Here is a 19,077-nt window from a genome sequence, read left to right as displayed (position 1 = left end):
GGATCCATATTTTCTTCTATGTATTTATGTATGTATGAATGGTGTATTGTAACTTATTTTGTTGGTTTACTCTGTACACACAATAACTATTAGACTTAGACTTCTCTTTATTGATCCTTTGGGATGACTCCTGCAGGAAATTGAAAGTTCCAGCAGCAGTTTTAGCAAGAAAAAAAGAAATAAAAAATAGATAAAAAGACAGTATAAAGACAACAAAATAACAATAAAAATAATAACAACAATAAGAACATTCGTCAAATAAACAAAGAAAAGACCATAAATTATTATTAAAGTGTCAGTGTTTAGTCCAGTGTTAAAAAAATTATTATAAAGTGACCAGGTGTGAATTTAAGTCCAGGTGTGCATGTATGTGTGTATGTGTACTGTATGTATGTATGTATGTATGTATGTATGTATGTATTGTCCTCTCTGCCCTATTTCCTCCTCCCCCCTAGTGAGGAGTTGTATAGTCTAATGGCATGAGGGACAAAGGAGTCCTTGAGTCTGTTGGTCCGGCACTTGGGGAGGAGCAGCCTTCCACTGAACCGGCTCCTCTGGGTGCTGATGACGGTGTGCAGGGGGTGGCTGGCATTGTCAGTAATGTCCAGCAGTTTGTCCAATGTCCTCCTCTCTGCCACCGTCACCAGTGAGTCCAGCTTCATGCCGACCACAGAGCCAGCCCGCCTGATCAGTTTATCCAGCCTGTGGGTGTCCTTCACATCTAGCCATCCTGAGACTGATCCCTTTGTAACTCTTTCAGAGGTTTCTTCCTTTTTTTTCTCCCTAAAGTGTTTTTGGGGGAATGAGGGTCCCGGAGAGAGGGTGTGTTTACTGTAGATTGTAAAGGTCCTTGAGGCAAAATGTACATGATTTGACGTCATTACTAGATATAACCACTTGAGGACAGTGTTTTCCCAAATACAGCTGATACAGCTCTACCAGCTGTCACTGCAGTGCTCTTTTTTTTCCACAAAGTGCAATTTGTTAGAGCATTGTTTTGTAAGATGCCAAAGGAAAAGCATGTATCGGGAAAGAAAATGTTCATTACACTTCTATTCATCAAAAGCGGCTAATGATGAGCCCTTGAGCAAGGCACTTAACACCCAACTGGTGCAGTGGAGCTGCTCAATGGTAACGGTGGCAGACTGTGGTGCAAGCTGCAGGTCCTGGGTGTGAATGTTTGTAAACTGTATGCACAAGACGTAAGACAGGGGTGAAAATGAGCATACAAAAACAACAGACTGACGAATGTTATGAAAAATATATAAATGTGTTAATAAAAACTTGCATATACATTTTAAGCTATTTTAGTTAAAACTGAAATATTTTCATTACTTATTGAAAAAACAGTTTAAAATGGTCAATGTTATAACTGTATAAAGAAAAACATGACAAACAATACAAAGACTCACTTCTTTATTACCAGAAATCTAAACGTTACACATCAAACAGTATTATCCAAAGGCTTAGTCAAGGTCATAAAACACAGTCTTTTCATAGGCAAAGTTGGTTTTCACACTATGATAATAAACATTTTAACATGAGGACATAACTTTTTAAAGTTTGTCTTTCCCTGGACAGTGAGGGACATTTTTAAATTTGGTCTTGCAGCTATTATTAGTGTTGGACTTTAAGCAGCATTGTTCACCTGAAACTTCATTTCAGTCACTTCAAACCAGTGACTGGCAGAGGTTACTCTTATGTGTTGAATCCTTTGAGTAACCTCTGCCAGTTTAAGTCAACATTGAGTCTAAATGTTCAGTAAATGGATATGTATTTCTACATCTCATAACACAGACATTCAAAGCATTGCACTCTTAACCGTTCAAAAAAATAGACTTAGTGGCTTAAACTTCACGTATCTACATATATGGCTTTTTGTGGTACAGGAGGTCAATATAACTGTATGTTCATCCTCAGTACAGCCACACAATATATATATACACATATATATATATATACACATATATATATATATATATATATATATATATATATATATATATATATATATATATATATATATATATATATATATATATATATATATATATATATATATATATATATATATATATATATATATATATATATATATCATATAATCAGGTTTGGTGTTTCAAGTGAGTTTGCAAACTTGTCAGTTAGTGACATAGGACAAACAATTACAGATTCAAAGGGCCTGAAACAGTTTTTTTATCCTGTGGGTCTGTTGCCGATGCTATGCACCTGTAACCCCGTCAAGGAAAGGGTTAACAGAAACATAGTTTTGGCCAATCGGAGGTGGTTGCCCCAGACTCTGATCTGTCAGAGGGAGAGCAGGAGTGCAGTTCTGAATTTTAACGTTGGTGGTCCCCAGAGAAGAAGTTGGTCATTTCATGGCGCAGATTAGAACCCAAATAAAAAAGGGAAGCAACCAACATTGCTGAATGTTAGAACATTGTGTCAAATTGGTTGTTGTTACTGTGACTTACAAAGTGCCAGGTTTAGCTCCATCATAGTGTTTATAGTGTCAAAAAACGATAGCTGACGTTGTTGTTCAGTAGCTGGCTCAGAGATTATCGGCTAACAAAATTTTGCATGCACTAAATCCGTGTCACATTCTCATTAGGGGCTGAGCCCTCCTAAAGGTCTGATCCTAGACTAACCCCTGGTGAGGGGTTCTCACCAGAGGTTAGTTAGAGGTTAGTGCTGCCTTCAGTCTCCAGATGGAGATGTGTCTGCAACAAATAACAGTGCAGTGGGGGGTATACAGCCATCTGATCATTTCAATGAAAATGCCAGACATTATGGCATTATGAGAAAATATTCTATTCTATATAGTTGTAACTGTTGCCTTTCCCAGAAGTTACCTCAACCTAGCTCCAAATTGCGAACACATGAGATGTGTGTTCAGGAGAAACGATTAGGCTTTGCAGACTGAAGTGGTTCTCACAGACTCAAAGTCAGTTCTGCATCTTGGTCAAGTCAGTGAAGTATTCTGTGGAGGTATCTCTCGGGGTTATTCTCTCCTCCTCTCCTCATTCCTGAGCTGCCTCTAACTGCTCTCTCAGAAGTCACAGCAGGGCCCTGGCTCTCAGTTAGTACCACTGTGGCCCCTGTGCCTCTTCCTGTTGTCCCTATGGAGGTGCTCCGGCGTGGCTCTGGACTGTTGTGTGCTCCTGCCTCAGGATCACTCTCCTCCCCGGCATCCTTCCCCTGGCTGCTTGAAGAGTTCTCCCCGATTCTGAACAATATAAATAGTGTGGTTGAAAACAATATGGATGACAAGTCACTATGATTAATGTTGTGTATGTATATGAAATCACATCAGGTCTGCAGTTTTTCTACCTGAGATGATTAAAGGCTCGTAGCCAGTGTGAGCCCAGTGCCTCTCTCCCGTTAGCCCTCAGCCCTCTCCTGTGACCTCGGGCCCTCAGTCCTATCAAAGCCTGAGCCAGTTCAGCCTCATCTCCGTGACCCCAAACCACCTGGGCCCTCTGTTCCGCATCCTGATCTCCCGCTGCCCTGAACAGTCTCTGGAGCTGCCAGAGATTCACGTTACTGAAAATGTTCGCTGAGCCAGCCTTCCTGCTCCTCCTCTCAGCCAGCCGCCATAGTGAGGAAGGGCCCGCCACCACGGATGAAGAAGTGGAGGCAGGTCCGGGATCCATCCGGAGAAACGCGGGAAAAGGTGGCATACACTAGTTCTACTCTGTGGAGAAGTCAGAAAGAGTTTCCACTCATTAAGGTGTGTATTCAAAGTCAAAGACGCTTAAAAAAAAAAAAACACAACATATTAAGTACATGAGCACATTGTACGTCACAACACCTCTAGACAGCTGCGAGTCTTCTGCTCTGATTCCCTAATCCTACTTTAGGAAGTGAGTGACAAGCTGCGCTTTAAAGCCCATTAAACTGCAGATGGTCACTTTACCTCTCTTTACTCACATACGGTTTTAAGTGGGACACTCACAGATTAGTTGAGTAAGTGATCAACATCATGACTGCATGTAGATCAGGGACCTTTTCACTGAAAGAACTTTCTTTCAGCGTGACAAAATAATCTCAATGAAAAGCTCCACTTCCTAGCTTTCCCCAGAGCTTTCAACAGCAGATTATTTAGTCTACGCAAGTGAAAGCTCCTCTAATGAAGACCAAGAGTTGAGATCAATTCATCCAACTCAGTTTTTATGAATTCAAAAATGAAGTCTCACATTCTCTTTTAGCTAAGCTTCATTCTGCAAGTGTCAGATCTCTTACTTTCCTGATCAGTATCAGATTTATTGCAAAGTAAGTAACACTTACAAGGAATTTGGCTTGGTGGATGGTGCATACATTAACAAACTAAATATAATATATTCCTAATTACACATTTACTATTTAGTCCTATCAATTTCTAATTTTTTCAGGATTGGGCTTTCCAAGGAATGTAAACAATACACTGCATCACAATTTATGAACAAGAAATAATTCTGTCCTGGGCATAACTTCAGTACTAAGCTTACTGAACAGTTAGCCAGTGATTTGAGTACACGCCTTTGATGTTCCCCACATATTATCATTATGGGATGCAGCTCATCACAGAAAACACTTCCACATTCACACTTAAGTATGTTAACGCTGACCAAACGTCACAGGCGCCTTCATTAATTCCCTCCCACCGCGGTTTATGCAAACAGTTTACTGTTTGCATAAACCGGATCCCTCTTAAAACTAAGCATACCAATAAGAGTCCGTGAAAAAAATGAAAATATGACTTCATGTTTGAAATATTCTAGATCTGATTATGCAAGATTAAATACGATGCGGGCAATTTACTGTAGCCTATGCTGGGTTTCAATTGGCTGTGGCTAACAGTTGACAGGAATCCCATGAGAGCCATGTTTAAAATGAAAGCTTACCGAAGATTAACTGATACACTCGGTGCACTTTGCTCCAAACAGCATATCCCTCTGCATCGCTGTTCCTCTCTCCAATGAAAACGTCCACAGCGGTTGAAATACAGCAGCTAAGAGTCTGTTTGTCAAACTTTACCTGCACCCAATTTCTGTCCTTGAGCCAACCGCCGACCACAAATCAACGTCTTCAAACAACCAATGAGAATGGAGAGATCCTCCGGTCCCTTCTGTCGGGTTTGGGAAACAGCTTCATTTCGACTAATCACGGGTTTGGGGGAGGAGGGGCGCGTGGCGGGCTCCGCCTCCTGGCCACGTATGGTGTGCATGCTGAAAACCATTGACGTCAATAAGCCTGGCTGGCACGAGAAGCGTCTGTCAATTACGTGAGAGGGAAGCAACATGTGAGCAGGCTGCGAGAAAAACGCAAACAGGATGACGCATGGGCTTCTCTTTGTTGTGTTATATATATTTAAAATAATACTAAAAAATGTTTTTATTATTACAATTAGGCTATTGTTATTATTATCAATACCATTAGAATAAGGACTATATAATGTGTTTTTTCTTATTATTTATATTTTAGGGGCTTGTCCACCTTTATTAGATGCATGAAATCGCCTCAGGTCGGATATGAACCCCTACTTTTATACCTCGACGCAGGGGTCGAGGTATAAAAGTAGGCCTAGGCCTATATGAGCGCGTGCTCTATCCACTGAATCAACCCAGCCACCAGATTAATGTGGTGTTTTCTTTAACTGAAACAAGTAATATTTCATTACAAAAAACATGAATATTGCCTATATGTTGAAGCATGGAAGCCTATAATGATTATGCTTGTGTTTTGCTGAAATCCCTGTCCGCACATTAACATTTTGTCATACTTCACTTTCCTACTGCTAAAAGAGAGGAGGAGAAAGGTCACACACCCCAGGGCAAACTACACCATGGAGAAAAGCACGAGCAGATGAGCGGACATGGAGGAATCTGGCAGAGGAGGAGCAGGCTTTGAATTACAGGCCGGCCCCTCTCCATCACCAGCCCCCAACACAGACGCTACATTCAACAGAGGAAACGGAAAAGACGAAACATACAAGAAGGTTTTTCATTTCAAAACCCCGGGGCTGTGGAAAGAACAGCGAGTTCCTTTTTGTTAAATAAACTTGTCCAGTTTGGGCTGCATTCTCAAGCCACAGACCCGGCCTTCCACCACAATATTTCCACTTTTTGCCCTTTATTCCCCCAGCTGTTTGCAGCTGGCCGAAAGCACCCGCCCTGTTCGGGAAAAAGGGACCGAGAGTGACCGGAGGAGGAGAGAGATGCCACCCCAACCTTTGCAGTCGCAGGTGAGGAAGAATATCCTGAAGTTCCTTAAGAGTTTTTTGGGAATTATCCGCATCCTGCAGATTGTGTTCGGAGCCGGGTTGTGGGTCACCATCGCCGCAAACAAATACGAAGGATCCATCCACTTCGTCCTGTTCGTCGCAGTCCTCTTCTGGCTCCTCACCCTCGCCCTTTTCTTCCTCACCCTGCTGGACAAGCAGGACCTCGTCCCGCTGCTGGGAGGGGAGCGGTGGTCATCCACCAACCTGGCGCACGACGTGGCCGCCGCCGTGCTCTACCTGCCGGCCATAGGTGTCATGATCTACAAGACGGATCGCAACTCGTACTGCAACCTGGAGCTGTACAAGCACCTCTGTCTGTATAAGGTCTACCTGACAGCTACCGTGTTCGCCTGCCTGTGCTGCCTGGCTTACCTCCTGTCCGTTATTAATGGAACGTGCAGGAAGTGTCGAGGATAAGACTGAAGGGGGGTGATGACAACAAGGGGGGGGTATGGGTCCTTTAGTGGGATATCCACAGCAAGATGATGAATAGTTAACTTCACTGTAATTTAACTCAACAGCTAGGCCTACTCTAATCACAGGTGTGTCTCTATTGTCTCCTCACACCAAACTTTCCACTTTGGTAGTGAGGCATTCAAAGTCATACAGTCAGTGAATTTAGGAGTTGCTGACATGAAAATACTTAATCAGCTCCTAGTGCAGAGGCCTACCCAGGATGGGAGTCTGATTGGTGTGATGTGTTAGGAGGTCTGACGCACTGTATCCCTTTTATTAACGCACGTGTGTCTGTCTCCTAGTTGTAGCTAGTCAAGGCCATGCCTCCACCTCTTACGTTTGTTTTCCACTAATCACTATAATAGTCCTGTAGGTGCTATTATAGTGGGAATATATTCAGTATTTACAATACAATGGACTTTACATACATTTTTAGATTTGTGTTGAGTAGCTGTCCATCTAAAACCCCTCATAGGATAGGATAGGATTCTTTTCATTGCCGTTTTTTAAAGTAGATGTTTTTACGTGTTTTTTGTACAACAGCAAACTATACTGAACAGTTACTGAAGCGTGGTATTTTTTAGGATCCGCTCTGTTTTAGTTTTGTCTCACTTAAACGCTGCAAACAGGTTCATAAGTGCCTTCTGTCAGAATGCTGTATACTCAACCAGGTCTTGACAACAAAATCCAAGAATGTGGATGTGATTGGTGCTACAATGTGTAACAAAAATATTCCTTAAGTGTCCATTATGTAAAGCCAAAGAATAAAGAGCAGTAAGTGAGAGCCAGTGATATGTTTCCTTGGTCATGAGCATGTATTGGTACGCAAAAGCGTATAAACAAACAGCGTCAAGGAGAACTGTAAAATGCTTTGTTCATTTTGTTTGAGTACTTTGAGTTAAAAGTAGAGAAAGAGCAGGACCACGTTTGGTGGCTTTTGGAAAATGAAACACAGATTTAGAGGGACTAGTGAGGAAACCCTCGGGAACTTCCTGTTGGGAGATAAAAAGCCTCGGCCAATCAGCAGGGATCATTTATACACAATGCCACTTGACCACATGAAAGACACAGATCCTTAGACATATCTGTGTCTCTAACAGATGAGGAGAGAGTCACACATGCATACACACACCGACAATCTGTATGCATATGCTGTACGATAGAAAGAATGTGTGTGTTGCATGAGTGTTTACCTTCTTTTGGAAACATTGTGCGTGTGTGTGTTGTGTGTAATAATCTGGGAAGAGGCTTGTTCTTACCGGAACAGTCTGTAGGGGTTCTGGAGGTGGGCTGATGTTCAGCCAATGGAAATTAAGCAGTGGAAGATTATTCAATGTCTCGTCTGTTCCAGTTGGCATGCAGTTCTTAAAAACACATGCTGTAGACCAGTTGGCTTAACAGAAACCAAAGCCACGCGGTGACAACTCTGTTTAGATGCCTTTATAAAATCAGCAGGAAAGTAGCATTATTACATGTGAACAGTTGTGTAGCACTCTGACAAATTTGTGTTTATAGTTTGCAAACTTGTTGTTGCTGGCCTGGAGCATATGGTCACGATTCATAATCAAGAATCCAAAAAAAGGCAACAAAAATACAGAGATGAGAATATAAATGCAGCAGCTTTACAATAAAGTAATGAAAGATAAAGATGGGAAAAATATCCTACAGCTTCCAGGGAATATCTGCTGTTACCTGATTTATACACGTAACATTAACTTATTTTTTGGTTACATTTCTGAGGCGAAGTGACCATATAAAGACAGAAACAGATCAAACTGCAAGTAGGGAAACTCTTCAATTTTTTGCCTATTTAGTGTGAACATGAACAACTGTACAGCATATCATCCTCTTGGTCTGCGGCCTTTTTTATGCAATGACGACAAGAAAAATACAATGTGTGTGTGTGTTAAGTGCAAGGTGATGTCTGTGGCCAGGAGTGGAGGGTTAATGTTGCAGCTGCAGGATATAAATCTAGCACTTCTAAAGGAGGAAAGGAGTCCCCCCCATCCTCTCCCCCTCTGAGATTTCCAAAGAAGTGTTGTCCTGTCCACGTGTCGGTGCCTGTGGAAACACACTGCTACACAACCAAATAGAGACAGTACACAACAGCCCTGTGTGGTACATAAACAAAGCACTGAATCCAGGGTTCAATTTGATACTGAAAGTAACCATGGGGAATCGTTTAAGTTTGGGATGACTCACAACTATAGCGTGTGCAGACAATTAAGGCCAGAAAAGGATTCTCCACATTCACCCTGCTTCCCACATTAACAGGCACCTTATTGTTACACAGCCCACAGTTTCTAAATGTCATGTCTTTTCAGATATGTCAGTTTTGTGTTTGAGCCCATTTCGAATTTAATCCTCAAACATCCATGTCCAAACAAGAAACCTGTGTAATCATAGGTAATAACACCAATTTTGGAATCCTACCTTCTGACACTATTAGAAGGGTGCGGGCACCACAAGAGTGAGGTTGTTTTATTTTTTCCAGCTACACAGAAAGTTAGGAAAACCCAGGGAAATTGGTATAAAGACGTATAGAGCCAGGCGCATCACTGCAGTGCCAACTGTGGGATATTTCTTTTGGCCACTCATCCAACTAGACATTTCCTGTATGTGCTCTCCCACCCGTCTGCAAGCGACCAACCCAACGTCCAATAGTCATCATAGCTCCTGAAAACAGTTTATTTGAACCTCCCTGAAAGCACAGCGTCATGCACACTGATCCCATGAACTGATGTCAACTCACGGCCAAACTGATACAGAGTTTGCTGGCAGAAAACCTAAAAGTGAGTTCTGAAGTCCAAATGTCTAACAATGACATGACTAAGACTCATAGCTGTAATACTAATAATGATAAATTTAATTTATTGCTTTTCAAGGACCCAAAATTGCTGTAGTTAAATCACTGCCGAGACAGATTATACTGTATATCTATAGAGAAATGGTAGGAATGTCTTCTCAGTAAAAATTCAGAAAAACTTGGCTTCTTGCCTCCCAACATAGTGATGTACAGAACACAATGTGAGCAGCAGAAAAGCATCGATGGAGCTAGAAGAAAACAATGGTAGAAAAATGTCTTATTCATATCTCATTCACCTGGCCAAATCATTGCCATCAAATGTATTTAATTCAGGTCTTCTCGCAAAAATAAAAGTACAAATGTTATAATTACACCAATTTGTTGCTTCAAAAGTTCTTAGTTTAAGAAGAATTGATTTGATTCTGACAAAATTCATAATCCTTCTGTGCAAAAATGCTTTCTTAATCACAAACCAAAGCTAACATGAGACTTAAGCAGTCTGAGTTATTCAGATTATTAGGTGCTTTCCCCTTATAGGCTTTTTTTGTACAAAACTTCCTCTTTATGTTACTATCCCTCTACCAAAGCTCAGCAATCAAATACTGTCTAATTTGACTAACTGCTGAAGCCTCGCATTAGCATCAGCTGACCTTGAACAGAGAGTGTTTGTTGCGCAAAAGGACTTTTCAGTGTCAGTAGTTTTTTAAAACAGGGTTAGTCAAAAGGACATTTCAAAATTTAAAAAATACATACACTTTGAAACTATAACCCACACTTTTTGACTGTACACAGTCATGTCTTTCAACTCGGTAGCCTTGATTTTGCAAGACTTTCTCACAGACCAGAGCTGGGTGTTAAACAGAGTTTACTGAACCAGGTGCATACTTGGTTGGTTAAAATCCAAATAGCAGCTCCTCACTGGCGGAGCCCCGTCTTTCTTACCCACCTAAATCCTGGTTGGAAGTGAAAAGTACTTAATTCAATCTGAGTGTGTCTGCCTTTTTATTTTCCTGCTGACAGTCCTCGATTCATGTCTTGCTTGGGAGGCTTGATGCATGTACAGACCATGAACACAGCAGCACCCTTTTAACCCACACTTTCATCAGCTACTGCTGAGATGCACATTCCACTGCAGACGGTAAAACAGATGGAGACTGACAGAACAAGTGAATGTGCAGCAAAACATGCAAAAAGGGATTTTCAAAAAGGCTTTACTTAAAGATCTAAGCAGGAATCTGGGATTGTCATTTCCTGTCTGTTAAAGGCATGAATGGGTGCGGTGTTTCGGCATGCAGATCGTGTAGTTTGCCTCTGACACTCTCCGGTTTATAGTTTCCTAACATGGTGACTGAGATTACTGATTCCACATCTGTTGTCCACAGCTTTTCCCCCACACAATACTTCTGAATGGGTACAGTGTTCATGTGCTGCGTGAGGGCAATGGTAGCCAGTGGTGGGAAAAGAGGCTATTTATAGAGCCTTGAAAATACCACCACTTCCTTTCGTCTGCCAATTCTGCTGAGAGCCTGTTTCAGAGTTAATGAGCCTAAAAAGAGAGAAATGGAAGTAGTCTGACAATAACTGTTTCTTGAGCGCTGATTCCTGTAGAAATTAGAGACACCTCGCCTGTACTTTTTACCTCACTAAAACACACTGGGGAGTAAAACATTCCTTCTCAAGTTCCTGATAAGTTTTTCCCAGCAGCCCCCAAATTATCTCTGTTACATCACACTGGAGTTGTGAGAAGAAAAAAAACTGCACATTTAAAAGAATATTTTCCATTCTAACAAAAACCATACCCCCTTTAGTTTTATTCTGGCCATAAAATGAGCAAATGTGTTGAAGATCCCTGATATTTGGAAAAAAATTGTATTTGCATTATTTTACATTTTAATATTCTTTTAGTATTGTCAAAAGCGTGCATTAAAGCAAAATACAGTAAAGTCAAAAAAACAATGTCCAATTTCCAGAAGAACAACTATAAAAATAATGATATCTAAAGGTGATTTGAAAATCCTGACATATTTAATGAATAAAGCTCATTATAACGCAGCTGTCCAAATATAACATTTTACTGCAATCGTTCCTCACTGGTCAATATTATAAACAATTATTTAATATATACACTAGGAGGTGTAATAGAACATAAATTTGATTATTTCCAATTTGATTCATAGCTTTAAGTTTTACGTTTATTTGGCCGGTACACCCACAGACAGTACACATGTAATAAATGACAATAATAAGTGTAATACTGTAAGGTGCTCTTTTGATGCATCTTTCTGTAATCATAATTTGCTACAGAAGACAAAAGTAATAATCTTCTCTGTCACTTGGCCAGCATGAAACAGATCAACTGTTCAAAACCAAAGATTAATGTGTCCTTTATTAGTACCACAAGGGGAAATTACAATTTACACTCTCTTGTTATTACACACATTACACACAGGCCTGAACTACACACACCTGCTCAGTACCTACACATGCACTAAATGGAGAGATGTCAGAGTGAGGGGGCGGCCCATGGAAAGGCGCCCTGAGCAGTTGGGGGTTCGGTGCCTTGCTCAAGAGCACCTTGGCAGTGCCCAGGACTTGAACAAAGCTGACACTGTGCATATTTTGCACAGCAGCTAAACAGCAGAAATCCACCAGCATAATTACTTCAAATATTACGGAAGAGGATTAGGGCCACATGGGAAAAATGTATTTAAGTTCTGAGTTAATTTAAGTTCTGATTTAAGTTCTTAAAGTCCAATTTCTCACTAATCCTTTTCTGTAAAATATACCATGTATGCCAAAACAATCGTTTAGCCACAACATACAGGTGTGTAATTTCTATTAAGCCATTATGTCAGATGAGTAGCACAAATTATAAATTAATGTTAAACAAATCTATGTAGTGGCTCATATTCGGTGCAGTGCTGCAATGCTATATGCCATGTATGAAAATGGATACTGTACTATAGCTTGAACAAGATTTGTCAAGAGAAGTTAGATAAAGATTTGTTAACAGAATTTAGATAAATAACATCAGACATATTGAGAAGCAGAGCAAGTCTTTTAATGTCAGCTTGCAACATCAGAACGACTGGAGTGCACACAGAGGCCAACAGAGACATTTTTTTGTCTGAGTCATTTTACCTAAGAACTACTGACATGGTTCATTTGCTGTGTGTTTTCCCCATTTCCCTTACTCAACTATCCTTCATCATCTTAGTCTAGTTCAAAAGTGAAGTTTATAAAGTCCAGGGGAAAGCTCTAAAAAGGGAACACATGGACAAGTGGGGTTGGGTTTTGTTAAACCACTCTTTTTAAAAACCCTTTAATTTAACTAAGTGGCTAAAAAAGGCTGAGAAAGTCCCCATATAACTATTTTACCCTCTCTCGGAGTTCAACCTGTTTTTTTTTTATCATATAATGGGCTATATCATTCGTTGAGTTTTCTTTTCACAAATGCATGTGATTGCTGTCCCATGCAGAACATCATGGAGTGAAGAATGAATCCTTTTTACATGAAAATGGAGCTGTGTTTGACCAGGGGGGAAAAACGGAAAAAAATGCTGACAACATATAGTCAGCAGTACACTGTTCCCAGACAACGACAACAACAACAACAAAACCCATCAGCATAAAATAGTTAAGTTTCTAGCAGATTCATAAAAACCAATGATAAGAATAAATAATGACAATACTGTACATTACACATCATTTAGCTGCAGCTTTTATCCAAAGCAACTCCCAATTAAGAGTCACATGTAAGTGCAACTGTAAGTGCAAGTTTTTGTTTTATCAAATAATAAATAAAGAGTAATGCAAACAAGCTAATATAATGAACATGCATAATTATAAATCTTTGTGATACGAACTGAGGTTTTGTTAATTTTGCCAATATGCAATGCAAATGCCATATTTGATAATGCAATAAAAGCTCCCCCCCATAAGGCCAAAAATGCATCCATAAATCTGAGTCTTTCCTTTTATCACTGATATGAACCTGTTTGTCTTTAGTGCTCTGACATATTGTATTTATTACCTCACACCTCCGCTATTTCATACATCCCCCATTTCTTATTTCAAATGTAGCTTACTGTTTCTTCTCAAATCTGTGTTTCTTTAGTACATCTCTAAAGATGCACTTGTCACATTATAATGACGTGGTGCTGTTCTTGGTCATTGTAATTTGGTGTTTAGATATGTGTACAGTATAGTTGTAGTAACTAGAACCGTTGCAGTAAAATGTTATGTGGCCAAGGTCACCACCTACAGATGAAAATGAGGAAAAGCAACAATTGGTTCAGCTGTCCGTGTAACAAGAACTTATACGTATGTACTTTTTTATTTGTGTACTTTTTGCTAGCATTATGTGTACTATTTCAAGAGATAGATAGATAGATAGATAGATAGATAGATAGATAGATAGATAGACAGACAGATAGATAGATAGATAGATAGATAGATAGATAGATAGATAGATAGACAGATAGATAGATAGATAGATAGATAGATAGATAGATAGATAGATAGATGATAGATATGGGGTAAAAGAGAAACACAATAAAAAGTCAATAAAGTGCAACGCACAGTATGAAGGTCAGCGAACAGTCACCGCCACTGACGCCCACCGCTGTCATTGGTCAAGAAATGAGCGTAACATTCTTTAGCGGAATATCATTGGATGTAAAAACCAGGAAGTGGGTGAGTAACCAATCCAAGGGATAAAGGCAAAAGTCCTCACCGGTTTGACAGCGAACGAATGGAGTGGACCCGGACTCTTCTCTGAAGTGGGGGATTGTTAATTTCAGATTGTCGCATAAACAAATAAAAATCGGTTATCTACCTTTCAGGTATATTATAATCAAACATGGCTGTCTACAAAATAGTGTTGATTCGCCACGGAGAGAGCAACTGGAACCAAGAGAATCGGTTCTGCGGCTGGTTCGATGCAGATTTGAGCGAAACCGGGGAGAAGGAGGCGAATAGAGGTGGACAGGCCCTGAAAGGTGAGGGGGAACTAATTTAATTTTTTCCTATTATCTGCTGTAGGCTACTATCTCTGAAATACAGCAGGGCCGATACGATCGCATAATGGCCTCTGCATCAGAGCGTCGACCCCCCTGAGCGTGTCAGGAATGGAAGATGAGCAAACGTGCAGGAGTGATGCCTTCATGTGGGTGCCCTGGTACAGTGGTGGGGCCGAACAGAAACGTTTATACAGACATAGAATATCTCATGATAAAAGTAGGATCCTTTTTAATTATGTGATCTTCTTGGTCTATGATTCCAGAACAGCCTGCAAAAAGTACAGAATAATTCCACTGGAAAGCAAAGCAATTTGCATAAATACAATTAGCCTAAATGTGTGGGTCATTTTCTTAAATGGACATCATGCAATGCTTTTTCAGCAGGAGAACAGAAAGAAATCACAAAAGAGACATACAGTAGGTCCACTCTGAGAGTAGCTTCATCAAACCAGACTGCAATGAAGCTAGAGCTGCAACCATTTGTTGATTCATCAATTGGTCGATACTACTAGAATAGAAAATGAATCAGCAACTATTTTGATAATTGATTATTCGTTTCAGTCATTTTCAAAGAAAAATACCAACATTCTGTGGTTCCAGCTTCTAAAAAGTGATAATTTGCTGTTTTTCTTTGTCATACGTGACAGTAAATTCAATATCTTACATGTTTGTGGGCTGTAAAAAACAATGACATGGTGATGTAAAATGTCTTTAGTTATTGTACTAAATTCAGCCATGTAACACCTTTTATTTTAAGTTTGGTTTGAGACTCAGGTACTTTATTTTAACACTGTTCATAGTCTCATTTATAAGATATGTTTAATGCACCAAGTGCAGAGTTGTTTTTCAGTAGGCATTGTGGGGTTTTTAACAACCAAACAAAGCTGAAAGAAGCAGTCACAGTATCCAAGTCAAATTTTCTATAAACTGTTCCGGTCAAAATGCATTACTGTCTCTTACTCCCTGAATCTCACAGATGCCGGCTTTGAGTTTGACATTTGCTACACCTCCGTGCTGAAGCGAGCCACTAGGACACTTTGGCTGGTCCTGGACAGCATTGACCAGATGTGGGTGCCGGTGCATCGGACCTGGCGCCTCAATGAGCGCCACTACGGAGGCCTGACAGGGCTGAACAAGGCAGAGACAGCCGCGAAGCACGGAGAGGCTCAGGTGAAGATCTGGAGGCGCTCATTTGATACCCCTCCTCCCCCCATGGGCCCCGACCATGACTACTACAGTATCATCAGCAAGGTAAGATATAATATCTACAATAAATACATACAACCAAGAGCTTTGTTTGGCCTCTTAGGAAAGACATGGTTTTGTACATATTGACCAACTAACTGCACACAGGCATAACAAAGAAGAGGCATGACTATAACCAATCTCTGCATTCAGGCCCTATAATCAGCTGGGTCACCCTGAATGAGTGAAATCACCAGAAATGACTGCAGTGTTTAGAGTATAAATAGTGCATATAAGGTATTTTTTCCCACAGCACAGCTACCTGTAGCTTGAATAGCTATATGTTTTACAACAGTGGTAATTATATCTGACAGCCCCTTACTAGAGATGCAGTCCCTTACTGTTTGGTAGCATATCCCCTAAGGTTGTTACCTAATAGTGTGTCCAGGGTGAGTTAATATATGACTGGCAGAAATGAGGTCTGCTAGGTTTAAGTTCAAAGTTCAGTCAAGGATGAAACAAACTGTTCAGATGTCAGAAGTTAAGATGTAGTAACACTTAGTTGGCTAATCGTGGCTGTCAAAACTAATTGATCAACAACATGTTGATAAGAAGAGTGTCACTAAGGAAGCTGATTCTTTCATTCCTGCAAATGAACACCACATTGCTTGACAATATTGCTTAAAAGGTGACTCTTACTTACTCAAGGCTTTTAGGCTCTTTCTATTTCCAAACATGGGTACAATAAGTTTCTACGGAAAACGATTAAAGACAAAGAGATCCAGTATTTTTTTTTCTGTCTTTCTGTCTCTATTCTGTTCTATTATGTCTTTTACAAATTGAGATGGTGTTCCTTGCAGGATCGTCGCTATGCAGACCTGACTGAGGACCAGCTTCCTTCCTGCGAGAGCCTTAAGGACACCATCGCACGGGCGCTGCCCTTCTGGAACGAAGAGATCGCACCTCAAATCAAACAGGGAAAGAGAGTGCTCATCGCTGCCCATGGAAACAGTCTGAGGGGAATTGTTAAGCACCTGGAGGGTGGGTGGCATTATGAGATTTTCCCCGCAAGCAATAAGGAAGTTCAAGTCGTTTGCTAAAATACAATTTGGTATTAGTCTTCAATTAAATTCTATCACAAAGATCCTATATTGTCAACCATCTTGGTAAGAATAGGGCATACAGCCCTTGCCCTGCAACAGCCTGGCCCCTTGTTAACTTCCTCTCAGTTGATGTCATTCACATACACTGCAACAGGAAATCAACTTGGGGCCATGTAGAATTTTTATGTTTACTGTGAAATGGTTTATAGAGATAATTCACAAACTTCTATATCTAACTGTTGTGTTTGTCTGGCTACCAACTGTAGGAATGTCAGATGAAGCCATCATGGAGCTGAACCTGCCAACGGGCATCCCCATCCTCTACGAGCTCGACAAGAACCTGAAGCCTGTGAAGCCGATGCAGTTCCTGGGAGATGAGGAGACCGTACGCAAAGCCATGGAGGCTGTGGCTGCTCAAGGAAAGGCCAAGAAGTAAAGACACAGAAAAGACATTTCTGTGTTTGACAGAGTAGGTTGTCCCTCACAACTAGTAGTGTTTTTCCTAAATCCTCATTTATTTTGGATTGTAATACGTGGTGAGTACACTGTAGATTGTTGTCAAAGGCAACCTCCCTCTACTTGCACAGCCAGGGATAGTAGATGGTTAACGATTGAGATATAGACCCACAGCTCTCAAGAGATTGTAAATCATTTTTGTTAAAATGGGTTATTAATATAACAAACTTTTAAGAAGGGAGCGTTGAACTGAAATGGATAGCATTGCTGATAAAGGCAGTGTATTATCTGTAGTAAAGATCCCTATGGATCTCTGTGTACTTGTGTACTCCTGTGTACTACATTAAGCTGTGGTGTCCTAGGCAGGGATGTTGAATGTCAGGTTAAATGGTAATTAAACCAGTTACAGAAAAAGGAGTAACATCCTGGCTGTGGTCACTCTTCTGCAGTCAGCAATAAAAATCCAAGCCACAGCACATGTTTTGACACTACACACACATTGAAGATAAAGAGGGGGGAATGAGTGAGACATGACCCTTCTTGTTGTGGTCTCGGTTTGCTGATGGTGGTAAGTTATACCACCTGTGTGTGTCTGATCATACTGACTTCATCAAGACTAGCCCAGGAAAAAAATAGTTATCTAGTATTACAGTTTAATTAAAAAAAAAAAAGACTTTATGAGACTTTTTTTGTTTAAATGAAAGGGACTGCAAAGGATGGAGAACTTATTTTCTATCTCGTTTCTTAAAAGCATTCCATTGATGACTTTTATTGATGCATTCCATTGATGAAGAGATGTAAGTTTGCAATCTCTTGAGAGCCAAATGTGACAATTAGAACAATTAAACTGACAATTTGCTATCAGTATTGCACTGTATAAGCTATAAATCTATTATTTGGATTATAGCCCCCCCAGTTTCGCAGTACTATTTTAAAGCATGATTAACAGAAGATAGAAGGCCTGACTTTAATTATTAATTTTGTTTCTCTGTTTTGCCGCCTTTGGACTGTCTTTGCCACTTGGTGTCATATGTATGTGCCTCCAGTTCCAACTCCTACAGTAGATTCCTACAGTCTACTAGGATTTTGTTCAAAATGTCCCATTATGTCTTATAATATTGACATTTTTCTTTTTTAAATGTAAACCCCTCTGTGTTGATTTAAATGTACCCTGAAAGCTCTGACGGTAATAAATATACAAATCTAATGATGTCTCTGCTTATCTTGTTGGTCATAAATACCTGAATAAAAAAAAAAAAAAAACTATATATATATATATATATATATATATATGTATGTATGTATGTATATATATACACACACACACTTTGGTGGAATATCCCTTCAACTTGGAATACTTGGAATACTGCTGGACTTTAAGTTCCATCTTTATCTGGAGGAACAAGTATTGTTTGGAAAAAATAAATGAGAAATGGCAATAGCTTAGGGAGATGTAACAGCAATGCAACATTTTGGATGCCGGCTGCAGTTAGTCAAGAAAAAATATATATATAAAAGCACAGTGTGATCTTATAGATATTTTTTAAAGAACTTAAAAGTGTTATTGATTATTATTTCACTATAGTAAAAATTAAATACATTTAAAAGATATGAGTTATTTTTTATTAATGATTATTATTATTATTTTATCAATGATTATTATTAATGTTATTATTATTCAGACTGTTGGAAATAGTCGATATTCTGATCTCACTCAATACCAATTGATGGGGGTAATGCACCAAATCGTGGTTTCCCGACCACCAATAAACCTCAAAGAAGAAGAAA

General features: G+C 39.9%; 3 protein-coding genes across 3 annotated transcripts; 2 read left to right on the top strand and 1 right to left on the bottom strand.

Moving 5' to 3' along the window:
* Nucleotides 1-1,401: 1,401 nt before the first annotated feature.
* Nucleotides 1,402-5,145, bottom strand: LOC116704955 (arginine vasopressin-induced protein 1). Its single transcript, XM_032540747.1, has 3 exons — nucleotides 4,884-5,145; nucleotides 3,331-3,694; nucleotides 1,402-3,226 (listed from the first exon to the last, which is right to left on the bottom strand). Exons 2-3 carry the CDS (start codon nucleotides 3,678-3,680, stop codon nucleotides 2,968-2,970), a joined length of 609 nt encoding a protein of 202 aa, XP_032396638.1. The 5' UTR covers nucleotides 3,681-3,694; nucleotides 4,884-5,145; the 3' UTR covers nucleotides 1,402-2,967.
* Nucleotides 5,146-5,786: 641 nt separating this feature from the next.
* Nucleotides 5,787-7,503, top strand: marveld1 (MARVEL domain containing 1). The gene has a single exon (XM_032540749.1). It carries the CDS (start codon nucleotides 6,197-6,199, stop codon nucleotides 6,677-6,679), a length of 483 nt encoding a protein of 160 aa, XP_032396640.1. The 5' UTR covers nucleotides 5,787-6,196; the 3' UTR covers nucleotides 6,680-7,503.
* A 6,725-nt stretch (nucleotides 7,504-14,228) lies between these two features.
* LOC116704950 (phosphoglycerate mutase 1) lies at nucleotides 14,229-18,496 on the top strand. Its single transcript, XM_032540743.1, has 4 exons — nucleotides 14,229-14,524; nucleotides 15,522-15,796; nucleotides 16,591-16,771; nucleotides 17,100-18,496. The coding sequence occupies exons 1-4, from the start codon at nucleotides 14,386-14,388 to the stop codon at nucleotides 17,267-17,269; spliced, it is 765 nt and encodes a 254-aa protein (XP_032396634.1). The 5' UTR covers nucleotides 14,229-14,385; the 3' UTR covers nucleotides 17,270-18,496.
* The last annotated feature ends 581 nt before the right edge of the window (nucleotides 18,497-19,077 follow it).

Source organism: Etheostoma spectabile, chromosome 17 (assembly GCF_008692095.1).
Source record: "Etheostoma spectabile isolate EspeVRDwgs_2016 chromosome 17, UIUC_Espe_1.0, whole genome shotgun sequence".
Lineage (NCBI taxonomy): Eukaryota > Metazoa > Chordata > Actinopteri > Perciformes > Percidae > Etheostoma > Etheostoma spectabile.
The sequence above is the reverse complement of the archived record's forward strand: the minus strand, read 5'-3'. Positions and strand labels throughout refer to the sequence as shown.